This window comes from Ambystoma mexicanum, chromosome 12, assembly GCF_040938575.1.
Source record: "Ambystoma mexicanum isolate Mex_15411 chromosome 12, UKY_AmexF1_1, whole genome shotgun sequence".
NCBI classification, from domain to species: domain Eukaryota; kingdom Metazoa; phylum Chordata; class Amphibia; order Caudata; family Ambystomatidae; genus Ambystoma; species Ambystoma mexicanum.
In genome coordinates this window covers 559,734,024-559,761,552 of record NC_090936.1, presented here as the reverse complement: position 1 = coordinate 559,761,552, position 27,529 = coordinate 559,734,024, and the positions used below count along the sequence as shown (strand labels likewise).

Below are 27,529 nucleotides of genomic sequence, written 5' to 3'. Positions count from 1 at the left end.
CTTTTCTGAGCAATACGCCGTAAGTATGAAGATGCAAAAGTTCAAGTGTGAGCCTCCTTTTATGTTGTCTTTTCTGTCCTTTATTTCAGGTGCAGAACAAAGGCGATGCGTTGAGGGGTTAAATTGCCGGTGGTAAAATCAGGTGAGTTAGTGATGAGGGCGACCCCTCTAAATGTCTTTTTAATTCCCCAATAATGTCTTTTGTCCTTTCCCCATAGGGGCCGGGGTGCGGTACCTGCCAAAGATGCTGCGCCGACCCGAGATGTGGAATGATTCACCAAGAAAAGCCGGTAAGTAATATGGCTGAAAATGTCCTTTCCCCTTAGGGGCCGGGGTGCGGTACCTGCCAAAGATGCAGCGCCGACCCGAGATGTGGAATGGTTCACCAAGAAAAGCCGGTAAGTAATATGGCTGAAAATTCGGCTTTCCTCTTGTGTTCCCTTGCTCACCTTTTGTCTCTTCTTCTCTCCCCTAGGTGCAGAGATGTGGCGACCTGTGCTGAGAGCCGCGATGGAGCCGGGCGGCGTCTCGGGAACAGGTGAATGAAGCGCGGCGCTGCAGCGAGCAACGCAGTGCTTTTAAATGGAAGTCTTCCTTCAGGAATGCTGGCGTGAAGATTCCGGATGCAGGTAAGAAGGTTGAATAGGTTCTTGGTTTTCACCTTTCTCTTCTCTTATTCCCTTACAGATGTTCCAGGTTCGAGGCGGGCGTGGCTGGAGTCAAGGTGCAGGAGCAGACAGGGTGAGCGTTCAGCTGCTGGGATGCAGAACAACGCGAAGCACGTGTGGCTGTCCGGGCGTGGCTTAAATAGCTTTGGAAGAAGTTCCAGGTGAGTATTCTTCCACAGCCCCACCCAAGTAACAAAATAGTTCCATCAGAAAAATAGTTCCTCCTAAGCCTCATTTGGCTTGGTTCTTCATGCAGCATGGTCTGCATCAGGTGAGTGTGCAGCATGGTCTGCTTCAGGTAAGTGCACCAAACACTTCCCCTTATGAGCCTGGCGCTTATGGCGCCAGGACTGATGTACAACATGAGCCTGGCGCCAACGGCGCCAGGACAGAGTCCCAAGAGCCCCTATAAAGGGCCGCTGGGCTTTTACCCGGGGGTGTGATGCCTGCTCCCGGGGGTGCTGGGCCTGGCCTGGTGCTCCGGGGGTAGGCATCATGACACAATGGTCTAGTTGAGTGGTTTAACAGAACCCTTAAAAGCAAGGAGAAAATGGGACCTCGTATTACCATGCTTACTGTTTGCCTACAGAAGTACCTCAGGAGGATGTTGGCTTCAGCCTCTTGAGGCATCTTTTTCATCACCCTGTGAGGGGACCCTTGGCTACAGTCAATGAGGGGTGGGAAATGCCTACTCCCCCTATCACTACCAATGTAGTGGACTATGTGCTGGGGCTCAGAAAAAGAATGGTACTCCTGATGGGTCAGGCTAGTGACAAGTTGAAAGCTGGGCAAGCTTCCCTGATAAACTTTCCACCAGGCCAGCAAGTCCAGATCATGAATCCTATAATGCCTAGAGCTTTGCAGGACAAATGGTCAGGCCCTTACACAGTGGTGGAGCCACTGTGTGAGGTTAACTGTTTAGTGGACCTTGGAAGAGCTGGTCAAGCTCCAACAGTGTTCCATGTAAATAGGTTGAAGGCTTTCATCCCAAGAGTTGAAATAGCTGCACTGCTGTTGGCTTCAGATGTAGAGGAGGAGGAGTCAGAATCTCTCCCTGATCTGTTCCAGAGCAGCCCTTCAGATAACGCCATTGTGGGTGTCAAAGTGGTCCCTCGTCTGACTTCTGTTCAACAGACTGAGGTGAGAAGTTTACTGAGGCAATTCTCCCCCTAACTTTGCCTAGCTCCTGGTTTGACACCTTGGTGCAAACATGGCATTGACACAGGAGATAGTGTACCTACTAAAAGTAGGGGGATACAGAATGGCAGACAAAGTAAGGTTTTACATCAAGACAGAGGTCAACAATATATTAGATCTTGGGGTGATTGAACCCTCCCGTAGTCCTTGGTCCAGTCCTGTGGTTTTGGTTCCAAAAGCAGGTTCCTCTGAGCTGAGGTTCCGTGTGGATTACAGGGCTCTGAATACTGTCACCAAGACAGATTCCCACCCCTTGCCTAGAATTGAAGCGCTAGTGGATGCTTTGGTTGCTTCCATATACCTTAGCACATTTGCCCTCACTGCGGGCTATTGGCAAATAGCCCTTGCAGAAAATGCCAAGGAGAAGACAGAATTCTCAACTCAAGAGGGACTTTACCAGATCAGGGTAATTCCTTTTGGGTTGAAGAATGTACCCGCCACTTTTCAGAGGCTTGTGAATCATGCCCTTAATGGGTTGGATGAATTCTGTCTAGCATATCTGGATGAAATCGCAGTTTTCAGTACCACCTGGGAGGATCAAGTGAAACACCTCCGAATAGTGTTGAAGGCTCTTCAAAAGGCTCACTTGACCATAAAGGTCAGTAAGTGCCAAATTGGACAATGTTCAGTGGTCTACCTTGCACATGAAGTAGGTGGAGGGAGGATACAGCCTCTTCCCAGTAAAGTGCAAGCAGTACAAGACTGGCCTACCCCCACATACAGACCAAGGTTAGATCCCTTTTAGGACTCACAGCGTACTACAGAAATATTATAGCAGACTATGGCACTGTAGCCGCTCCTCTGACTTCTCTCACAACTCCAAAGAAACCATAGAATGTATCTTGGTCTTGGACCCCTGATTACCAAATACCTTTTATTGTGCAGACAGTTGCCCCTAACACTGAGATAGGAGCTGTTCTATCACAAGTCGATGAGAAGGGTAAGGAACACCCTAATGGATTAATTACTCACCACCTTAAGGACAGAGAGCTCAGGTGGTCCAAAGTAGTGAAAGAATGTTTATCTGTTGTGTGGGCCCTAATGAAGCTGAGGCCCTACCTTTATGGGACCCACTTCACAGTGCAACTTGACCATAAACCCTTAAAGTGGCTAATGAACATGAAGGGAGAGAATTATAAGTTGCTCAGATGGTCCATTAGCCTGCAAAGTTTTGATTTCACTATTGAGCATAAGCAAAATCTCCAACATAGCAATGCTGATGGGTTGCCCAGAATATTTAACCGACCTGAACATGAGACTCATCCAGGGGTGGATTAATTCCCCCTGTCCTTGGAATGGGAAGGGCGAGAGTTTGGAAAGTTTCCCATGTTTGTAAACCCCACCAAATATTTGCTGTTGTCTGACAAGCCTACACTGACTTTTACCAGTGGAGCAGAGCCTTCTGCTGCACTCTGTTGAGCTTTCGATCACTTTGTTATGGGGAAACTGACATGCCCTTAAAGACAGTCAGTAATGGCAGACCTTGTTTCCCTTAGTCCTTTCCAATGTTGCAATTTCTTTGCAACATGTTGCAAGTGCACAGAGTACCTTAAAGTACAGTGCACTTGGGTCTTCCTTTCATTTCCAAAGGGCCTAGACTCCCTCAAAGGATTTTTTGGAAGAAGGGCAGATGTGCCTTGGACAGGGCTGGTGGCAGCTTTTATATATCTTTAACCCTTTCTTGACATGCAGACTGCATTTACCGCAGTTGGCACAGGAAGTTGGCCTGGCTCCAAAATTGCCATGCCACGACGTTCCTTGTCCAGTTTTTTGGCCATCTTGCCCTTTTGCCTTCCCCAGGTCGAGCAGACCTGGGTCAGTCCTTATTTGGTCATCCATTCTCCTACGAAAAACGCCAAGTTTTCACGGGCTTCTGCATGCCTTGTGTGTGTGCCTCCAGGATTCAGGCTGGACTGTTTAGTTCCAATTCACATCCTGGGTGCCAGAGAGTCTGGTGTGCCAGGGAATGACTGGGACCACTGTGGTCCGTGATTGGTCCACATCTGGTGGGCCTGTATGTGAGCAGATCTCCCATGGGTCCTATTCATTTTGGCGCAAAGAATATTCTGGATAAGAGAAGGCTTCAAACACCCAGACCAGGTTGATCTCTTGAGTTCTCACTGAACCTATGATAGGATACAAGTATCCCGAAACTAAGAAGCCGAGTCGAGGAACCCTGGTGACCTACTGGAAGGTTTGGCACCCTGAGCCCGCTGTTGTCCCGCAGAACCCCTCTGCATCTGATCGAACTAGAAGGTCTGCGAAGGTGTTTCGACCCATTTGAATAGTGGGAACAACTATTTACGGCACCTTAATCTTAGCCTGCAAGTGTGCCTCTTTGGAAGTGTTCCTGAAACTTGGTAGATTGTAAGCACTGGGTCCAAGGCACTCTCCTGCCGGATTTCATAAACATGGACCCCTTAGGTCTAGAATTAGGTGAGTACACCCGAACCCGAGGGCACGCGGTCACTGTGTTGCCCAGCCGTGATGATGAACTTCGCAGGTGCATTGCTGCTGTGCCCCTCTGTGCCCTGAATCCTACTGCAGTCTGGATCCTGTATTCAGGAGCAGAGAAATCGCCACTGACCTTTCATGGAATCTTAGCTGTAACTCAGGCACTGAAAGCTGTAGAGCCGCTCAATTGCTGCATTTGAACATGCATCTGAAGTGGAATCAACTGCCGAAGTTTGGTCCGGAGTGCACCGGGAGTTGGTGAGTAGTTGCAACATTTACCGGTGGCCCCTAGTGCATCCATCCATTTTTATGCATACGTGTCCCTTGAGGGCCACTCACCTTTCCACAGGTAGCCTGTACTATTGTCCCATTCCCAACTCCTGGAACGTGTTCTGCCCTTTTGGGGAGACCCTCCTTGAATAGTGGGAACCTGTTCTTCATCACCTCACCCAACTTCCTGAGTTGCTACAGCCTCTGGAAGAGACACTGTTTTCGCTCCACCGCACCATCACGTGCACCAGCAGCCGAAAGTACCTTTGAGCACTAGGCTCCACTCTTTTTAGGGTCTGGACCGCCTCTTACTTAGGGATTGATCGATGAAGAACTGCCTAAAGTCTATTTGCACTGTTTGCTCCGTTTTCTCATAGGTTGTGGACCCATGCAGTGCACTATTCCTTTAGGCCACTTGGTAACTGTATGTATGTTTCATAGTAGTGTTGTATTGGTTTGAGTATTACTGTTGATATTTGCTTTGTGTTTGATTTCAAAGGCCTTGAATAAATGTATATGTATTTTTGATATATATATATATATATATATATATATATATAAATACCTGTCTGGGAGTGATTTGTAGTGTCCTTTACTGTTTGTGCTCATTGTTGTCTTTCAGTCACCCTCTCCCCTCCTGAGACCTAGTCTTGACCGCCGCAAATGCTACCTTGATTGGTCTGGCTTGTCCCGAAGGTTATCCTGTTCCAAGAAACTAGGCTGGTCTTCTGAACCTCTGCCCACCAGGTCAGAGTTCACAAATCCATCTTAACATGGGGCATCTGGAATAACTGTGCCATTTGCAGACTGGATGTCCGAAGGCAAAAATCCAGTAGCCGCAGAGGGTCGTCCACTGTTGCCCCATAAGGTAACACAATTGCAGCAGGGAGTTATTATCTACATCTCCAAAAGAGGTGTTCAAGGTAGCACCCATTGATAACACACCCATTTACTTGTTCATCTTAGTCTCAATAACCGCTAGCTATGTAGTTGTTCATATCACTTTTGCACTTTTACATTTGAACTAGTTATTTGACCTGCGCACAGGCCAGGAGTCCCTTCCACCGCATCCTGGCCATGCTGCACTTGGACCTGATCACAGTTGCGCAGATCTTACTGGGGATCAGCAGAGGCAGTACTTTTGTACCGGTTTGGCTTGCCATAAGGCTTACTTTTACTTTTACATAAATTGTAAGTCCTTTGTTTTGCAAGGCACTTTACCTGGCATGATGCGCTGGCTCACAGATGTCTTGAACTGACTGCTTTCCCTCCTTACAGCCAACCCCTCAGTCAGTAATAGATCTGTACTTCTTACTGCTTTCTCCCGTGTGAGCTCACTCTTTCCTCGTGAGGGGAGGGACAGGGGCGGCGTCCTGCAAAGTCTGGAGCTCACGGAGCTCACTGGGGTAACTGAAAACACACTCCCCACACTACGCAATGCTCTGCATTGGGCTATAAAGTTTAACACATACGTTGGGTGCTGTAGAAGTAAAACGATTAAAAAGACTATTGGTCAGGTCGCAGCAGGGTCGGACTGGGACAAGAAATAGGCCCGGACATCCAAAAAAAGTGGCCACCCCTCACGTCAAAAAAGTGTCCCACTCCTCGCTTCAAAAAAGTGTCCCACCCGGCGCCTTTAAAAAAGTGGCCCTCAAACCATCATCTGACCGTGAATCGCATCAATTCACGACTTTACAGAAAATGCTACTTATGGAGGGTTTGTGTATCTGTTACATTACAACACAACTCATAAAATAACATAACGTTGCATACAGTTCTGTGACAGGGTCCACAGCTCCTAGGTGCAGGAGTGGCATGAACACGACCTTTCACCCCTTGACAAAACAGGAAGTGGCATCAAATAGCATTGTTCCCAAGTACACTACGAAAAATATGGCTATGATTTCACTAATGTGATATACATTTCATACAAGAATGGATCACCATATGTATCATTAACATCAGTGTGTATAGATCCATATTGTCAAATGAAAGCAAGCAGATGTCCAAGGCCAAACGATAATATGTTGTTATTGTATATAACTTACGCTCTTTTTTATAGAACAAATATGCATACAATATCACTGAACCTGTGTTGGTACTCATTTATCAACCTCAGAAGGATGAAAAGCTGAGATGATTCGAACCTGCAACCTGCAGATCACACACTCTTTGCAGCAGCGAGCGCTCAACCCACTGAGCTATCATATCGGCTATAGTAAAATGAGCAACGGTCTTGATATTCTGAGGCACCAACAGGCAGAATTAACCCAAGACTAATCTATACACGATTGGTTGCACTGATAAGAGAGATGGAGTGGTGGATTGAGACTTCAGGAGCAATGTCATTGTCCTGCTTAACAATGGATCTGTAGAAAAGGGCAACCCAACCCCCAATTGCTGGCCTGTGTCACCACACATCCAGAACACAACAGTTGTAACTATACACACGGAAATGGCCCCGGTTTCCATATGGTATCTGCATCCAATAACAAAACAAACAATAAATGTCGCTTGCTAGAAATGTGAATAGCAGGTGGCATTGATGAACTTCCTTACGGAATATGCCTCTTTTTTCATGTGCAAAAAACAAAGAAGTGGGTATTTAGTTGCGACTCGAGCATCACCACTCGCAATAAAATCCATGAAGGCTGAAATGCATGCGCATTTGCTGCACAGAGGATTTGGGTGGAGACAGATGCATACTTTTCCACTGCACCCAGCTCCGTGCTGAAAAGGCACGAAAGTCCCTCGATTCATAAAGTACCCCTCCGCCTGGATCAAAATAAGCGGCTGTAAGCCTATTTATGCGTTGCCCTTCTGACAACAGCATTAAGCACTATCGCTTAAGAACAGTTATTAAATGCAATCATTTTCAACAATATCCAACAGAAAGCAGTGCAGTGGAGGTAGGCCTGGCACGTTGTATAGATTTTTGTGGTGTGAATATGAGTGCTCATAAAATCAATGTAAATCAGTATTGGTACCCACACAAATTTCTGCCAATGCCCTACATTCTGACTTAGAGCACTATCACGAGGGCCCATGTACAGCTTCTGAAATGCACCGCACTCCTGAACTGAACCTATGCTATTTCAGCACTGAAAATTACACACAGTCCTCAGAACAATGACACAGCTAATATGTATGTGAATAAGCGCAACACAAAACGCTGCCAATGCACCTCAATGCTGCCTGGCATTACGTCCTGCTATTCCAATACTAGGACCTGCACAGAGCTGTGTGAATACACCTCTGCTGTGATCCGCAGGCTACAGCACCCCCACTAATCCAGTACTGGGACCCGGACCACACAATCACCTGTCAGTGCACCTCAAACCTGACCTTTAGCACATATGTCATCAGGCTCTATTCCACTCCCGGTATATAATACACCAGTCCACTTTTGTCTTCTCTTTGCATTCTGTTATTCGCAGTCCTTGATTTTAGGGCGACTACAGGTTCCAAATTGCAAAGTAAAAACATGCATGCCAACATTATCCATTACATGTGGTCGATACTAGCCTGGTCTTGTTTCAACCTTATTCTGGGATTTGTAAGGAGGGAGGGCGCCTGTCTACAAGTCCACAAATGCAAAGTTAAAACCGAGCGGACTAGCATCTCCTGAATGGAATATTTAATGTTTGCACATATGTAAACACTTGCAATAGAATTACAACTTCTGTATGGAATGGTACATATTTCATGTTTGCTTCTATACATCCATTCTAGGACAAAGACTACACACAGCACTGCCAGTGCCCCTCAATCCAAACCTGCAATCGGCCTTCTGATTCCTATTAGGAAAACAACCTCCAATTGAATGAGACGGTAACATGCATTGGATGTGAAAGCAGCAGAAACAGGACTTGAAAATATGATTTTTCGTCTTGTTCCCTGCTGTTAGATTTTTTGTTTGAATGTATGTTAGAAACAATCCTTCCCCAATGTATGGCTCTATGGTCCTGCCCCTCCCACAACAACACACGCATACACACGTGCTTAGGCCACTACCTCCCACACTGCGCTGCCCCTTACCTGTCACAGAAGGAGGGCTCTAACGGGGATAAACCCTTAGACCTCCTGCACTCACATACCCCCACGGTCAACGTCAGAGGTCTGCTCTCTGCTCGGAAACAGAGAACCCCAGTCTAGTAAAACTCAATTTAGAACGGAAGGGAAAACAGAGACAATACGCACAGTCTCGCTTTCACTTCCCCTTTTCGTGATTGTGAACAGAAATTTAGAGCAGGGAAGGGGAACAGAGGCGGCGGCGTGGAAGTTGGCGGGGTAGAAGTGCGAGGGGGATTCATCCTATGAACCACAGAGAAATGGAGGGGGGTTTACACTGAAGGGACTTGACAGTGACACAGGCTGTGCAGTGAGAGGGGTTATTATTATAGGCGGTGAGGCACGCAGTTGCGAGCAGTTGAAGGATGTGTTTCTTTTTTACAAAATACTGGGAGCAGGCCGGGCTGACCTCGGCCCGACCTGCTCCCAGTGTATTGTAAAAAAGTAACACTTCCTTCACTTGCAAAGTGGCGGTTGGCACCATGGTATCTTGTGCCGACTCACTGCCTGCAGGGCCTGATCATGCAGAGCAGATCAGAGTAGGCAGGGCCTGCAGGCAGCCCTGAGCCAGCGCGTGACCGGTCCAGGCATGGGCTTCAAACTAGCCCCTTGCCCGATGCCTGCCTCCAAATGATTTCGTCCCAGCCATGGGCTGATGGGTCTATCCGACCCTGTTTATATGTCATGCCAAATAATTGTAGTATTTCATGGGAATAATACATAATGATAATAAAAAAAAGCCCCATAATAAAAATAAATGGCCCGTCAGGAAAATACTGGCCCCCATGTCCCAAAGGTCATTGGCCAGTGACGGATGGACCGATACGGCCAGTCCAACCCTGGGTCGCAGTCCTCCAAACACTGAAAGCAAACTCCCCACACTCCACAACATTCTGCGTCGGGCTATGAGGTTTTAACAGGTATGTCGGCTGCTGTAGAATTAAAAATTGTAAAAAGACTCTTGATCAGGTCGCAGTCCTCCAAACACTGAAAACACACTCCCCAAAATGAAGAAAAGGGTATTTAACAGGATCCATTCCCCACACTTAATGCAATGCCCCCATTTCTTTTAAAACATTTCACATACAACCAATGTTGACAATGTGGCATGTGTTAGGCATGGAGAGGGGGTTCAAGAGACTCTGAGGCCAGTATGAGCTGTTTCTAGGCAAAATAACCCTATGAGGCAACTTTTAGGGGAGCCCACAAAGTCTCTACCCTCACAAACCTTCTCAGCAGAATCACTCCAATAATAAGGGCCACGTGACAAGGCCATGTGAGGAGGAACCAAGTAATAAAAAGCATGAGGCGGATTTGCGTTTCATAAACTGAGCCCACAAGATACGGTCAAACCTACAGTGATATTATAGGTAAGACACAAATGGCCCAGGAGCACAAAGATGGGACTGCGTATACACCGAACAGGACAACAGACCCCCTATCTGTGAAGCATGGACCATAGAAGGAGCTCTCATGGAGCCAAAAGCTGATGCAGGAGAGTGCTGAAGGGCCTTGGCATTATCATGTGGCCTCCATGGCAGTGCCACCTGATCCCAAGGGAGCACATTAATGCTTTCAGCCCATGGCGCCCTAGCAGGAGCATAGACTCTGAGACCAGGACAAACATAAGACCCCAGATTAATAAGGGAACATGCACACTAATCCCAGACACCAGGGAAAAATCAGTGCTACCTTACTGGTACAAAAAGAGGCAGAGGTGACACAGTGTTATGGTAGCTAGGATGATGTTTCAAAAATGAGAGAGCAGCAAGGGACAGGTTGGAGAAGGATAAGTAACAGAGAGAGGAGGAGGCAAAATAGGGCAAGATCAAAAGGTGATTAGAGGAAAAGAGTGTCAGATTGTTGCAAGAGGGATGAGAGAAAGAGGCAGATGCGGACAGAGGTGATTCTGTTTTGTGTCCTGCAGGGAAATGAACTTGCTCATTGCCCTCTGGTGCCAATATTCCAGGTTTCGGTTAGAGAGAGAGGCAGTTATACCATAATAAACCTTCTGTGGGTGAAAAACCAAGACACTTAGGAAGGTGAAACCTTAGACTCGCTATTGCTTGAGCTGAGTCTGCAGTGGGTTCCTGTTGTGCTAAGACACCCTTGCCTTGTGGTCCTGAAGAATAGCTGCAGCCTGAAAATTGGCTTAGGACAGGCGGGAAAAAGCCAGTCAACTGCACAGAAGGCGTGTCTACTGGTGAGACTTTGCCACACATTAACCCCAGGAAGCTATTCAATTATTAGAGCTCTAAAGAAGTGCTATGGGGGACTTAAAACTCCCTGTGACAGTGTGTGACTGTGAAAGCTTACGTAAACCTGGACTCATAAAATGATGTCCTATTTAGAGCAGTATACATTAGGATAATCCAATTGTTTTATATTCACCCTATAACTCTGCAGTTTTGTACTGAGCTATATGCCTCTCGTGTTCTAGTTTTCTCCCACTGATGAATTGTGCCATTGGTGTGGTGTAGTTTTAGTTGAAGACGTGTTGAATTTGTTCACGGCTGCTAGACATGGATTGGTGCGCTTTTCATGGGTTCGGCGCGGAATGCAAACCTGCAAATACATTTCCACAATGGTTTGATTTCCACACATCATTGTATTAGAAGTAGAGACCCATGTTTTGCAAGTCGAAACACTTACCCCAAGTGTCTTTGGTTCTCCTTCAATGAACCGCTTTAGAAAATATGGAGTTTGGCAGAAGCCTGTCCTCTGCTGGATAGAGTTGACAGTAACAGCAGGGATGTACTGGGTCACCACATACATCCCATTACCTACTGGTGTTGCCATGGTGAATAAGCAGCTGTAAAGGAAATTGGAGAGTTTGGTGAAATGCATTTCACAACTGATGGAGGTATTACAGTAGCAATATGGGTAAATAAAAAAAAGTTCTATAGAAGGCCTAATTTCAATTACTAGACACTGATACAGTCTTTACATAGTAAGGAACTTGGCGAAGCAAGAAGCAGTTACTGCGATGAAGGCCTAATGTAGGACGACTGCAAACATCAGATGTGAGACCATCTTTCAGTAAGAAACTCTTTACACTACAAAAATGTAGTGCAGTACGCCCACAGACTGCCCGTGTAGCATACTCAGAGAACTCAGATTGGACAACATCAATAGAAAAACATTTACACTTCTTCACCTTAGTGTGGTATGTTCACAGACCTCATGGGTGAAAACATCTGTCAGTAACAAACCATTTGCTGGGTGATATCAAAGTGTAGTATGACTGCAGACATTAGGGATGAGAGCCTTTCTTAGGAAAAATAAAAAGCAGAAGACACAAGTGTAGCGTAACATGTTTTGGAAGGGGCTTAAATTACTCCAAGGACCCTCACTGGGATGAGGACCTGGACCAACCAGTGGTACTGACTAGCGAGTGCCTTCACAAACTTAACAAAAAATGAAAAAGAGGTAAGTTGATAAATGTTCCAGCGTTCTCGATCAACAGTGTGGATTGCATATCTAACGTGCAAACCTCAACAATAGGGATGATATGATATGTTATTTATAACGTGCTTAAAACCCAGAGATTTCTAAGCATGGACCCGGGTTGTGGTGCTCTGTGTCGTCTTGCTTCCAAGGCAAGCATGTTGCCCCTGAGCTATCCTCCTGAAACAAAGGATGCCTGGAGAAGGGGCAGAAGTGGACTGAGCGACGGGAGACCTCATTGCACACATTATGATACAATGAGCAATGAAGAACCAATGCAAAATAACTGTAGCAGATTAAATATTTTCAGAATGAAACAATGTAATGAGAGACTTAATGGGCTTACACAAATCATCACAGATCCATTACTGACACTAGGGATGCCAGTCTGAACTTAGTTTTAGTATACATGAATTGTCAGAGAATTCTTAAAATTCTAGATAAAGTGGCACACAGCCAAATCCAACTATACCTTGAAACAAACTCCATCCTAGGTACCAGACAGTCAGGTTTCCGCAAAGGCCACGGAACAGAGACTGCTCTGCTGGACCTTAAAAACCAAATAACTAAGATACTGGACACAGGTAAACCCGCCCTTCTACTTCTCCTTGACCTCTCATCGGCGTTTGACCTAGTGGACCACAAGACCCTCACTTCACATTTCTCCCACTCTGCACATTTCTCAGACCAAGCCACCTCCTGGATAACATCCTTTCTAGAAGGGTGGGCCATGAAAGTCTTTTCAAATACATCCAACGCAACACCATCCATAATACACTGCAGTGTCCCACAAGGCTCATGTACAGCACCTACGCTGTACACCCTATTCACAAAGCCCCTTTTCAACAAAATGGATCACTTGGGATTGCCTGCACCAACTATGCAGACGACACCCAAGTGCTCCTCCCACTAACTGGCTCATACCACACAGACACCCTGGCTCTAAAACATATATACGCCACCATTCAAGCCTGGATGGCCTCTAACGGCCTATGTCTTAACGGGGATAAGACTGAAATCCTGATCCTCGGCCAAAAATCCACACTTACCAGGCTAGATAGTCTCTATGCCAATTTCAACATTGACAACTGCACTATCCCAGTCCTATTTTCTGTGAAAACGCTAGGGGTCTACATTGATGCAACCTTGTCTATGGACAAACAAGTCAGTGCCATTTTCTCTGCATCCGCACTAAGCACCAAATTCATCAACGCCATCAAACCATTCCTCACCAAAGAAAACTGTCTATCAATATCAAGAGCTACCATAGGCGCTAAACTTGACTATTGTAACGCACTCCTAGCTGGCACCTCAGAAAAAAAACCTAAACAAACTTCAGGTCACTCAAAATAACACCCTGAGAGCAGCGTTAAGCATCTCCAAAATGGGACCACATCTCACATGCAAGACAATCTGTTCATTGGCTCCCTGTCAAAGAACGCATCACCTTCAAGGTTCTGACTACTAGCCACAAATGTATCTATTACACTGCACCATCATATCTCGCAGATACTATTCTCAGACCAACCTCATCCAGACCTACCAGACTTTGCTACACCAACCAACTCACTGTACCACGTATCAATAAGACTACAGTGGGAGGGCGGGGTTTCCCCTACATAGCACCCAGACTCTGGAACAATCTCCCCCACGCTCTAAGAGCAGAATGCTCCCTCGCAGCGTTTAGAAAAAAAACTCAAAACCTCTCTCTTTAACTAAACTTCCTCCACATACAGCCAAACATACACACATTGCTAATGTTGTTATTGTCTAAACCTGCTTGCTTGTATGCCTCTATGTTGTGACTAAGTCGCGCTATTTCTGTAACCAGCGCTATTTCTGTAACCAGTGCCACGATGCCTCAGGGCTGATTCTGTGCGCTTAACAAATACGAATAAATAAATAAATAAGAGAACAATGTAAGGTGATGCAAATAAGATACCAGATGACAAAATATCATGCAACATCAACAACAAGGCAGAATCATATGCAAGGTAAATGTAAATGACACACAGCAAGGCAGAGTAATAGCAGTGTACTGTGACAAGGGCAAGATTATGTGAATGTCGTTTTTAGTGCAGGCCCTTGTGTTCTTGTACATCGATTGGGGAAATGCCCTCCTGATGTGGCTCCCAGCTGCTCACTTGGCTCCCCAAAAAGCAGTCAACCACACTGCAGCACGTCTTATTACAGGTGCATGGAAATTTGACTGAATCACCCCATCCTATACAAACTATATGGCTTCCTATCCAGGGTAGGATACTTTTCAAGACTGCATGCATCATTTAAAAAGCAGTCAAGAGTAACACACCAGCATACCTGGCAGCTTAGCTCCACATATCGGGTGGGTGGTACATGCTCCTTGCGCAGCAAATCCATCAACCGGCTTAAATCACAGCTCTTCTGCAAAGAGGGGACCAGCAAACAATCCTTCTCTTGTCACACACCCACCTCTGGAATTCTATCCAGATGTCAGCTTGGAAGGACCCCACTATTCTCTAATTTCGCAAATTCATCAAAACATGGCTTTTTAAACAACACCTGACCAAGGACTACTTGCAATTGATGCACATACCGGCACACAGAGCTCAACTCACAGTACTGCGCTACTGTCAAAAGATGCCAGCCCAAACACTGTCTACCCACACTCTGTAAAGTGCTCCCCTGCTCCAAAGATGGGTTTGTGCTTTACAGAATAAAATACCACAAATTAAAAAAATAGATTTTACACAGTCCAATGTGAAACATCTTTAAATCAAGTGGAAACTGTGGAGGTGAAATAATTGAAGGCAGTTCAAAATATGCGGGGATGTTCTAAATATAGAGGCAACCAAAACGATTCAAATGGAATAATGTACACTTTACTTTAACAGGGACAGTGAATCATCTTTCTTTGATAAAGCCACACGCAATGGACCTGGTGTCACTGCTCACTATAAACTGTGTTATTTATTTTACAAGGAAAACGTCACTTATTTACATTGGGCCTCATTAGGAGTGTTGCGGTAAGGCAACAACGGCGCTGGTAGTGCTACCAGCGCTGTTGTTACCTTGCCGCAACATTCCGAGTATGCTCGCGGGTGCTGCTCTAAAATGCCTGGTCAGACAAGGCGTGCAGAGCAGCATCCGTGAGCAGTACCGGATGGCAGCAACGGCCCTGTTATTAACGGGACCGTTGTTACCATCCTCCCCATTCCCATTGAGCCCTATGGGGGCTCAAATGGGAAAGGGGACGTACCAGGTCTGGGTCCCGCGAAAGGGACTTACCAGGCCCTCCAACGTCTGAATGGCCCGGTAAGTCCCCTTTTGCGGACCCGGACCGGGACCCGAGTTTGGGGGTAGCCATGCCCTTATTAAGGGCATGGCTACCTCCAAACTCGTAATGAGGCCCATTGTCTTTTGAGGACATATAGGAATTATCTAAATAGTACTTAAGGGGTAGATGCTGGCTGGATGAGGGGCTAAGGAACTCTAGGCAAGTAGGACCAGGAGTTAATTTAGGGTGGAAAGTTAGACAGGAGCTGACCTCTACCGCCTGTCCTTCCTGCGGAATGGGAAAAGAACTTACTGTGGCCCGAGCAATCGGGAGACTGTTTCTTTCTCTTCTGGTCTGTGGACACCAAAGCATGAAAAGTACAGCAAAGGGTAAAATTGGCAACCTTCCTACTCCTTACATTCACTAGGGCTGGAGGCCATTGGTTCACATGATAGGCAGCAGATGCAATATCGCTGACCTTTTCTCTCCCTCCTCTCTGGTTCTTAGGTTTTGGAGCTGAAGGATAAAAGGAAAGACAGTCTCATTCGGAGGTGTGCTTCAGCTAAGCAGGTGACACAGCTACCTGGCTGACTACCCACAACAGCAATTTGCAGCTTAGAATAGGACTGGCATCAGGGCCTCAGGGGAAGGCCTAGCTCAGAGCACAGGGTGCAGAAACATGCTCCCCTGCAATGGAACCTATGAAGCACAAGGTGACACAGCAACAGGCTCCTCTAGAAGGGGCATAAATAGGTGTGCCAATCCAGGCCATGGCTCAGCTTTGTAACTCTTTGAGAACATACCAAGGACAGGTGTTTGGGGGTTTCAGAAATGATGTACCATGCTGAGTCAGCGCAATCTTTCAGACTGCAAACCTGTCAACAGGCTTTCTGTAATCTGGCCATCCTGGAGACATATGAGCTTCCAACCGCTGGTTGGTTCACGCTCTGTTCCTAGTGATGACACTTTAAGTAGTCTACCTTCCTTACACAACTTCTATTACAATAGTATGTTTGCATACCTTTGACATCAGACTATTACTAAGTAAACTAGTTAGAACATAAGAGTGTAGTGTAGTATGTCCACAGACAACCAGGATGAGAGCATCTCACAGAAAACTTACATTCAAAATGTCTTAAAAACAATTTGCAGCATGATACTCAAGTGTGGTATGCCAGTAGACCTCAGAAAGGAAAGGTTTAATTTGAGTGGTGATATATGGGATGGCGTTTAGCCAAAGGTCTGAGGTGCATATGCTTCATGAAGTCTTCGCTTAGTTCCGTGGCGTGTTGTGCCGATCGGCCCAAACCGAACGAGATACCTTCCCCATAGAGCTTCAGTGGAGACGTGCCCGCAGCTATGCAGATACATTTTTGTGTGGAATTCTGACCCAGGAATGAGCTAGATGTCAGTGGAACAAATGAGTTCTGACTAAGAAGTCTAAAGAACACAAGAAGACCAAATGGTCTCTACATAACAGACTGTTGATATATACGAAAATTAACCACTGAAGAATTTCCTAGAATGGTGTAAATTGATATAGGAAAGAAACAAGTTGGGTAGTGTGGATTGTAGAATGAGAGGATGTATGGATGACATGAGTATGAATGAGTAGAACATCGAATTTTGGGGACTCTCGAGCACCCAGTGAAGATATTAGAGGACATAAAAACATAATAAGAACTGAAAAGTCTGTCCTCGATTGATGAATAAATTGATAGCAAGAATAGGTATTAGACAACAGAGTGTTATGTAGGTCCTTCTTCGTGGTCAATCAGGCCAAAAATAGAGATAAATGTGCAATAACTGATCATAGATATAAGTGTAAAAAAAATGTATATTAGAGAAACATATGAATGCATTTTTAGTGATGTTTTTATTGAGAGTAAATAAATTGATATTTTTGATAACAACACTGTTTGGAATAAGTATGTTGTGATATAATGGATTAAACAGCATGCATAATTGAGTCAGAAAAAGGTACTGTAGAAGCAAGGGACCCTTTAAGCATTAGTGTGGTTTATTCTAGTTTTTCTATATGTTGAGGGTTGTCTTAAAGAGGTCCAGAAAAATATTCCCTCTAGTCTCTCAAAGTGTTATATATGATCGGCACAACACACCACGGCACTAAGCAAAGACTTCATGAAGCAGATGTGCCTAACCAGGTAGTGATCCTCAGACCTTTGGCTAAACGCTGTCCCATATATCAGCACTCAAGTTAAACCTAGCCTTGATAAAGACCTGCTAATGGTCGAAACACATGTCGGCACTCTTGATGAACAATAAATCAAAATGGCATGAAGAAAAACTAACATGTGGACTATACCTACTGCGCATTCCAGTGAATAAAGGGAATACACACCAAGTAAACACAAGCGCCACACTAGTAGAAACAACAAAAACAAACTTGCATAAACCTATACCTTGAGCACCAAGAGCGCGGGCCCTATGGTTTCTACTAACAGGCTGCTTGTACTACTGGACCAGAAAGAACACAAGGAGTAAGGCGCGGCAACCACCAGTTCCTAGGGCTCTCAGTTCTTCTTGGACAATGAAGTGTACCCCCTGCCTATTTACACCCTACAATGTCAACCTGTGTCAGCCTGTGAATATTGTGTGCCTCCACCAGAACCTTCCCTTTCTAAAAGTGTATTTGAATCCCCAGGTTCTATGCTTCTGTTTGGGGCACTGCGGTTGAAATGTAAGTGCAGTGCGGTAAAAAGGTGCAAACATATCAGTTTAGGATTAGCCCACTAAAAGGGAAAGGGCCTTCGTTGACAGCCACACAGTTCTATGCACTAGGCTGGAGAATGCCCTAAATAATTGTGTTTCAAGCAGATAACATCTAGGCGATAAAGTTAGGTTACAGTACAGTATACAGGGTTTAACATTTGACAGAGGCGTTGTAAACAGGCCTCAGAGCATGCTTTTCACTGGGAATAAATTCACATTTTATCAACTTGCTTAGTGGCCGCACATTTCAAATTACACGCTCTCCGGATCATAAGGTAAGAAATAAACAACTGTTGATACTTTCGAGGTCAGGATGCAAAGCTCATGGGTGCGGTAGAAAGGCAGTGAATGCCCAATCATTTTATAATTCACCATACTAGTCTATGAAACTGGTCTACTGACGTGTTCAAAATGTCCCATGGTGGTTTGAAATTGCCCCTTTGCACATGTGAGCCTGGGAAGAGGTTCGAAGATGCAACATTAAAACGTTAACTGGTCAGTGGTTCAAGGCTCCTGCAGTGTCATGATTGGTTGTATTCTTATAAGGATCGGATGGAGATGACCAGTGGCAGATGAATAAAGATCCATTGGTCATCTCAAGTGCACTACGATGTTCGAATTGTGGGTTGGATTGTGACGTCACAGAGGTTGTTGAGGGTGGTGTGGCAAGGAATGCAGGACCCAATCATTGCAGGATAATGTATGTCCCACTATAGGGGAATTACCTACTCTACTAATTACCCTCACTTGGAGGACTAACGTAATGTGGTTTGATGCTACTTAGTTTGTATGGTTATAAAAATGTTTGTTTTGGGGTGTACCTTTGACAGAGCCTTTCATGCAGTGGTTTTTTTCACCCAGATGTGTAAATTCTAGCCGTGCTCGCAGAGGAGTACAGGACAGCATTTTCAGACCAGTCCTAAGCGTTCAACACAGAGAAGGCCGTGCAGACGTGGAGTTTGAGAAGATCTGCCTGGTTGAAATGCTCCCTGCGCTCGGAAGGGGGTACTGGCATTTAAAAGACGATTCCATGGTCCAGAAGACTCAAGAATCCCTTGAAGAAGGATATGTGAGTGTACCCGTGCATAAACACGCAGGGGGAGGGATTATTTATATGGTATATAGGATGCAGCAGGAATCCCACTGGCCATAGGGGAAATCAAGAGTTTATTGGCAGTTTTGATAGGGGAACAAAGTGACAATATATATGATGGGGCACCATTTTAACATTTATCGAGCACACATGTGGAAAGCTCTGAGAGAGCTGTATCCAGATATGTCAGCTATGAGGTCAATATTAGCATGTAAAATGAAACCACATGAGGACCCGGCAGAGTACATACAAACAATAAAAGAGATGTGGACGTAAGGGAATAAACAGTCATGGAATGATAAAATACCTTTATTCTATCACATTCTAGTAAGGGGGCTCCCTGTAGATGTGCAGTGTTCCCTAGAGAAAGTAGTATGGATAGAAGCAAAAGGATGACCGAGATACAGGCAACAATTGTACATTTTTTAAAAAGAAAGCAGGAAAAAAATAAAGAGGCAGTAAACAACATGGTAAAAGCGGAAAACAAATGAGTGCAGAAAAAACTGCCCAAAATAAGCATGGAAGAGGCAGTGCTCATGGGCCAAGTTATCGTTCCACCTGTCCAAAGGGGGGGTTTCCAGTATCAGCGGTAGCGCAGCAAGGAGGATATACACAGACTCCATATAACACACAATGGGGATCACAGCAGATGCAACAGCAGCCCACATTTATGAATGCAGGAGGAATAAATACATGAAAGGGGAAATATCAGACAGGGAGAGGATATTATCCAAGGGGAAAGGGATTTGGATTTAGGGGAATGGGGCCCCGGTTCGGAGGTCAGTGTTTTGCTTGCAGAAATTTTGGTCACTATGCCCGAACATACCCATTCATTCAGCAAACAGGACAGCAAGGAGGAGTGCAGCAGCAGCATCCATTTATGTAGACGTCCACACAACCTCAACAGATGCAAATGATACCATAACAGCAGATGCAATTGCAACCTACACAGACACAGGTTGTACCAACACAGGGACAAGTACCAGCACAAGGAGGAATGTTAGCTGGAATGCAAGGTGCAGTAAGCATACTGCAAGCACCAGCAAGAGAAGGCAACAATATTGGGATTAAAATTGAGGTACCCCATTACACTGATGTCACAATGGTTGGTGGAAATGCATTCACATCCTTCCTCGACATATTTTCCGAATAGGGGTATCCACGGGAAGTGCAAGTGTTTCCAGTCCTAGCAGTAATTGAAGACCCCAAAGAGGAGCCAGAGGTAACAATTCAAATAGGACAGAGGGACTTTTAGTTTAGTTTACACATTTATATAGAGTGGCGGTGGACCCGTAGGCATTAGGGCGCGGGACATAACATAAACCTAAAAAAAAGAGCTGACGAGTAAACAGAGAGCTAGGCCATCATTTAAAGGAACAACAGAGTTTTCAAATTCTTCTTAAAGGATTCCAAATCAGGTTGAGCTCTGAGATCGAGAGGAAGGTTGTTCCAGGCTTTTGGGGCTAATAAGTAGAAGGCTCAATTTTTCTGCCTTTTTGGTTCTACTTCTGGGAATGCTCAGAAGGTTTAGGTTATTGGATCTCAAGGATCGACTTTGCATTTTTTCCGTGATTAATATCCTTAGATAGTCAGGCATAGAGCCATTGACGCACTTATAGGTAATCACCAATAGTCGGTATTCTACTCTGGCTTCAACCGGGAGCGAGTGCAGGCCCCTTCTGGCAGCAGAGACGTGGTTGCGACGCTTGAACCATGACACGACCCGAACAGCGCCATTCTGAATGACTTGAAGACTATTCATTTCTGATTTGTATGGCCAGGCAATAGGCTACAACAATAGTCGAATTTTGCTCTAATAATCGCACAGGCGATAGTTTCCGCATTACCTTGGCTAATGAAATGGCTGAGATGGGCTAGAAGTTTTATATAAAATGCTGCACTGGAAACCAGGCTGCTCGCATGGGCCTTCATGGATAATTGTTGATCTAAAACTACCCCCAGAGTTTTAACTTTTTAAAGGGGGGTTATCGTAACCTCACCAAGAAGAAATCTAGTGTATGGCATGCCCAATTTATACACTAAGGGAGACGAGGCCACAAGCAAAAGTTCTGTCTTGCTCTTGTTCAGAGCGAGATTGTTTTGCGGGATCCAATTCTTGATGATTAGATAGGCACGATTAAATTCTTCCTCGTCAACTGAATGGGTACCCACCATGGGGACGACACATTGAGTATCGTCTGCGTAATGTGTGAACATGATCCCCTCTTGGTCAAGCAGGGCAAAGAAAGGGACCATGAACACGTTGTATAAATAGGGGGACAAGCAGGTACCCTGTGGTACGCCAAATTCGATGGAAGTAGGGGAGGCTTCTGCTTCCCCCAAAAAAACTCTGCTAATGTGGTTATTCAGAAATGAAGCGATCCATTGTGTAGCCATGGGAGGAAAATTAGCTACTGCCTTCAACCTGTCGACCAGAGTAGAATGTCTGACCAGGTCAAAGGTAGCAGAGAGGTCCAGAAGTATAAACATGGACGCAAGACCCTTGTCCATCCATTCCATGAGTCTAGATTTAAGTTCTAAAAGAGCAGTTTCTGTACCAAAACCGACTCAAAAACCTGACTGGCGAGGATTAAGTACAGGAAATGTTTTGAGAAGTTTAGGAAACTTATCGTAAGCTACCCTATCTAGAATTTTTTAAAAGATACAGCGTATTGGGGATCGGCCTGTAATTAAGGCGGTCTTCAGGACAGAGGCCGGGTTTTTTTATGATATGGGTAACCCATGCTTGTTTAAGAATTGTAGGTACAGAGCCTTCCAAGAGAGAAGCATTAACAAATTTACAAATGGCCATCAAGAGAGTCGGTGGACAGGTTTTAATAATAAGTGCAGAGCAAGGATCTCATTTGCAAGAAGTGGTTTTAAGGCTCTTCACTATACTGGAAATGTCATCTTCCGTGATGGGGTGGAAGTTAAATTGAGAAAAAGAGGAATTTCTTCTAAAGGAATCAGCCTCTTTAAGGGGTGTAAACTGCTCCAATTTCCTGCCAGTCAAATCAGATTTAATGATTTTTAATTTGTTTGCCATGGCATCCTGTATACCCAGGCACCATGCTGAATCTTTCACAACTGACACGACATCAGGGGAACCTATATTCTCTTGTTCTTTGAGAATTTTAAAAATTCTTTGGATTCAGATTGGGCCTTTAGAATCCTTGTATTATGGGACTTTTTCTTTGCCTCAATGATAACTGGTTTATATGTTTTGGCTGCTTTTTTATAGTTGGCCAAAGAATTGGGTGCAGGGCTGGATTTCCAGATATGGAATAGTTTCAAGGTGCAGGATTTGAGTATTTTCAGTTCGGATGTATACCAAGATTTATTTCTCAAACCCTCCCCCATTCTTCTGTTTATTAAAGGGGCCACGATTTCTGTAATTTTTTCCATATTGGATAAGAGGGCATTAGCCATCTCTGAGGATCCTTCCTGAGCTGTGAATGAAATTGAAGAGTGCATTAGAGGTTCAACTTCATCATGAGAGATCAATTTAAGATTTCTGCTAAGAGAATTATATGTCCTCTTAGATTTCGTTTTGAAAGGAAAATCGGCCTGCATAGAAAAATGTATAAATGAGTAGTCAGACCACGGGCAGGATAGGACATCCAAGACATTCATGAAAGAGATCCAGTTCAAAGTGTGTCCTAAAATATGTAAAGAGGTGCAAATAAGTTGTTCAAAACCAACGTTACTCATAGTAAGTTCCCGACCTTTGGCTATTGAGTCACTTTTATCTCATAGATACTGGGGAAACTAGATCATGTATAAAAGAAAGGAGATTGCCACTATAGAACAATAAATTGGACACAAGCCTTTTCGGGGACTATTCAATCAGTTCCTCAAACAAAAGATGTACCACTAACAATAGGGATGCAAAATTTTGTAGCACCTTTATTGTATCCGAAATACACACTTATCAACATATTACGAAGAGATTTGTTAAGCAAATTGAATGCCACAATTTCATTTTCAGCTAAAGGGACGGTGTGTACCACATCCAGGATGTACCCAGCCAGGGTGGCAGTATTGATACAAGCGTACTATGCACAAAGCACATTGAGAGGGATACACACGCACACAGAGATGTTCTTCTATGGAGTGCAAGTACTGCTAGGATGGGTCCCAGGGATACAGGGAAAGGTCTTTTGACTGTCAATGAATTTGTATTCAGACCACCGTGCCCTTCAATCATCACACCAGGCACACACACACTGCTATACCTAGAGGAAGAGTATTGAGAAAAGATATGGTTATACTGGTTGCTTCAAATGACGATAACATGGAGTGGCAATCAATACTTTGTATCAACCCCACATTAACACTAACAGGAGTAACAGACACAGGGCCTCATTACGACCCTGGCGGAGTGGGTTTACGCCAGCGGTATTCGCGGCGGACCCGTCCGCCCTACTACGAGTTCCCGTAGCGCCATGGAGCCGTTTTCCGCCTGGTTTTTCCGGGCGGAGAAATCCATGGCGCTACGGGACCTTGTTGTTAATTACGCCACCGTATTTTACGGTGGCGTAATTAACGCCTTCCCCACTCCCATTATACCCTATGGGGCAAAAATGGGAATGGGGAAGGGTAAAATGGGGAATGGGGATTTACCGCCCCGCCAAGGTCGGAATGGGGCGGTAAATCCGCCAACCCCCATGGCGGTATCGGCAGCTTTCCGCCGTGCTCCATGGTGCATTTTGCACCGCGATCTCCGCCAGGGTCGTAATGAGGCCCACAGAGTTGTTCGCTACAAAAGATGAAGAGGAGGAAGAGATATTGATTTAGTTGTGCATACCCTCTCCAGTACAGATAAAGGAAAGAGCAGTGACCCAGATGACACAATTGGTGAAAAAAGAGAGAAAATACATCCAGGAGGATTTTAGAAAAAGTTCCAAAAAAATCTATGGACCAATGGACCAAATGATGTGGGAATATTCACCATGGTTGTGGTGAATTGTGGCATTGTTAAGTCGTAAATGAAACTGCATGCTTGTGGACATCACTCTTTCCTGGCACCTTACCCGCAGGACTAGACAACACATACACACATTGTAAATCCTGGCCCCTAATCTTGTGAGAGATCTATACCTAGACAGACCCAGATGTGGGGTTCATGCATGCTTAGATGAAATGCTTCTGTCTGAACATGGAATTATCACACTCTTATGCTGTCTCGACTAAGGACTTGGTGATGCAGCTGCCCTTTGGTATCAGCTGTGATTCAAGAATGCTGCAGAGCCCATCATTGAACTCAGGACAAGTGCACCCTAGCCTGTTGACCCATGCAAATCATTTATCTTTATCTGCTATTTTCCAACATAACAATGGGTTACGAATTTGAGAAAGTGTGGCAAGAGAGAAATAAGGGGGAATGGTAGAAGAGACAAAAACAAGGAGGGTAGAAGGATGAGGGGAGTTAACAAGAAAGATGGCAGGGGGGACAGGAAGAAAACAATGTGCGAGAGGAAGGAAAGGAGGAGAGGAAAGATGCCCATGAAAGAAAGGGGGGAGAATGGAAGGGGAAGCAAGAAACAAGGAAGGAACAAAAGAAAAAAGATAGAAGAAAATCAAGAGAAAGGAAGGGAGGGACGGATAAGGGATTGATGGATGATTGAAGGGAAGAAGGAAGGAACTGCTTGCTCCTCCTAGCTTCCTCTCAGTAATATAGACCAGCAGGTTGAGGGCTCGCTGGCACTGCTGCAATCTATGCATGATCTGCAGGTAGGATCTACTTCGGTTGGGAATGATTATATGTAAATATGTGCTATGCACAGTGATTTGGCAAATGCGCTATTTAAACATATCATTATCAAATGCCAGGGCCATGGAAAAGGAATGTTATCACTCGTTTTCTCAAGTGTTTACACGAAACATGACATGCAGCAAACACCATTAACCGTCCATAAGTAGCATTTTCTGTAAAGTTGTGAATTGACATGATTCACGGATGTGGGTTTGAGGGGCACTTTTTTTTTAGGTGTCCGGGCCCATTTCTTGTCCCAGTCCGACCCTGCATGGAATGTCATGGTGGTGGGTTCTTCAGGCTGGGATTGATCATTGATGATATATTGCTAGTCTATCATTGCATTGTGTTCCTTTTTTATCTCATCCTTTGCACACACTCATCCTTAAGAGGCAGAAATGCTGTTTCTTGGTATACAGAGCCACAGTCAGTGAGTTGAGGGAAAGTAAGTAGACTTTGACGGAGACGGTGAGTATTGTGTACTGTGTTCTGAAGCAATGATGACCTCTAACAAATGTGGAACACTCTGCACTGCAGAATCCATGCAAAGGTCATGAGGTGCCAACACCAGAGAGGACCATCAGGGGCATGCTTCACGTACACAGAGATGATTCTGAAGTTGTGACAAGTGTGCATGCCACTCTGTGAAGAACCTGTCTATAAACATCACAGTTCAAGACACGCTAGCCACATATTACATCAACTGATGCAAAGATATCTAAACAGGTATTAGGCAAATAAATGGACATGCAAGCCAGGAACAGCAGCATGAGAAACCTGGAACAGACAGGTTCCACCCCAAAGTACACATACATTTGCATGAAAGAGCACTTTTGACAACAACACCAACACAATCCCAGGCAACATTTCCAGACACTTTGAAGATGCATACATGGCGTGTCGAATTGCCACAAATGCAAATAAACCAGAGAATGGGACTGTAAAGACCGGTAGGGGGTGTCTGTACTTCCGCTCTCCATATGGTAGAGGAGAGGCACAGCGGACCGCAGCCAAGATTCTCTATAAGGTAGCAATGGATGAGCAATCAAGGCTCATTAAATTATCGAATCTCATTAAAGTGCATCAACTGTATGGTTAAAATGTCACACAGATTAATAACGAGGAAACCAGCAATAGAGATAGGAAGGAACGCAAGATGGTTGAAACAATAGGCAGCATACTGACCCCTACCACTAGGCACAGTTCTGTGTGGAGATCCCCCCACCTGGGCAACCTGTAAATAAAGATATATAGCACAAGCCCAGTCCATATATTGTCCGATAGTCTTACTGCTTCCTATTAAGGTTTTACCCCCCCCAATGTACGTGGTGGAGTAAAGTTCTCCGACGATGCGCCGACCGATCCTTCTTGAGTGCCTCCCTTTCAGGCGGCAGCCACGGATCGTCGAGAGGTGTCGGGGAACTTGGCGTTCGGTGTCGGGGAATCGACGGCCCTTCTTGAGTGCCCTCCCTTTAAGGCAGGAGTCACGGGTTGTCGAACGTCCGATGGTGAACAGGGTGAACTACGGCAGGGAAGTGACAGCTTCGTTCCTAGCGGTGCTCGTCGACGACAGAGCGTTGGCGTCCTGCAAGGAAGAGGCGTGCGGGGCACCTCGGTGACGATAGTTCTGGACCGCAACGAGATGATGAAGAACTGTGGCCCAGCAAGGGCATTGAGTCGTCGGCGTCTCTGTGGTCCTTAGGTGGTGGGAAACCCACCAGTGGATGCTCCTCGGCGCGTCGACGGTCAGGCCTTCTCCAGCGGGAGACAAGCGGGTGACGATGCAGACGAGAGCGTCCGATGATCAATGGAAGTTCTTAGGCAAACGGGAGCACGGCGGCTCTGGTCGGCGACGGCGGTCGTCAACAGTGGTGGACAACAGTCCGAGTGCTTCTCCTTGGAGTTCCGCAGCAGTCCCTGTATCGGGTCGGCAGCCTGTCGAAGGTCTGTCTACCAGGGAGCGTTGGCAAAGATCAGCTGTGCACAATGGTCCCTCGTAGCTGGGGAAGAGGGTGCCTTACCAGGTCCTCTCTGGGTCAGTCCTTGGAAACACAGCAGCTTTCAGATTGCGAAGGAGAGCAACAGCAATTCTTCTCATCCAGCAGGGTTTCAAGGTCAAACGTCAGTTACTCCAGTTACTTGTCGTAGTGGACTTCAGCTTCTGAACACGATACCTAGCAGTGAGAGGTCCTCAGATATACTGTTGATCTCCCATTCATTCCGCTGGGTCACACTCAAGCATCCAATCACGACAACGGGCATTCATGCAGGCAGGCAGCCAATCAGGCACACGAGGTATTCAGGCCATTCACTTCTCTCCAGACACTCACAACAAGTTATGTGTATTGGGACAAGTACCGAGCCATTCAACACTCCAAACTGCATTCATACTGGTTTCGGGCAGGGTTGTCTCAGTCATTGTGTCAACCACCAGATACTAGACACCCACAACACAGAATGTATATTCGTCACACACTCTATTCACCCGGATCCCACCCACAGGAGGTACCCACAACATACATCACCGGGAAGGCTCCAGCTAGTCTGGCCGGGCCTTCACAACAACACCATATATGGCATTCCCA

The 27,529-nt window shown here is 45.5% G+C and overlaps 1 protein-coding gene across 1 annotated transcript in view; it reads right to left on the bottom strand.

Moving 5' to 3' along the window:
- The window catches only part of LOC138513013 (membrane-spanning 4-domains subfamily A member 4A-like), a 327,001-nt gene extending 315,535 nt beyond the window's left edge, over positions 1 to 11,466 (bottom strand). The window contains exon 1 of the mRNA XM_069627729.1: positions 11,313 to 11,466. Within this exon, the coding sequence (XP_069483830.1) occupies positions 11,313 to 11,459 (147 nt within the window). The 5' untranslated portion in view covers positions 11,460 to 11,466. The remainder of the gene's footprint in view (positions 1 to 11,312) is intronic.
- Between the last annotated feature and the right edge of the window lie 16,063 nt (positions 11,467 to 27,529).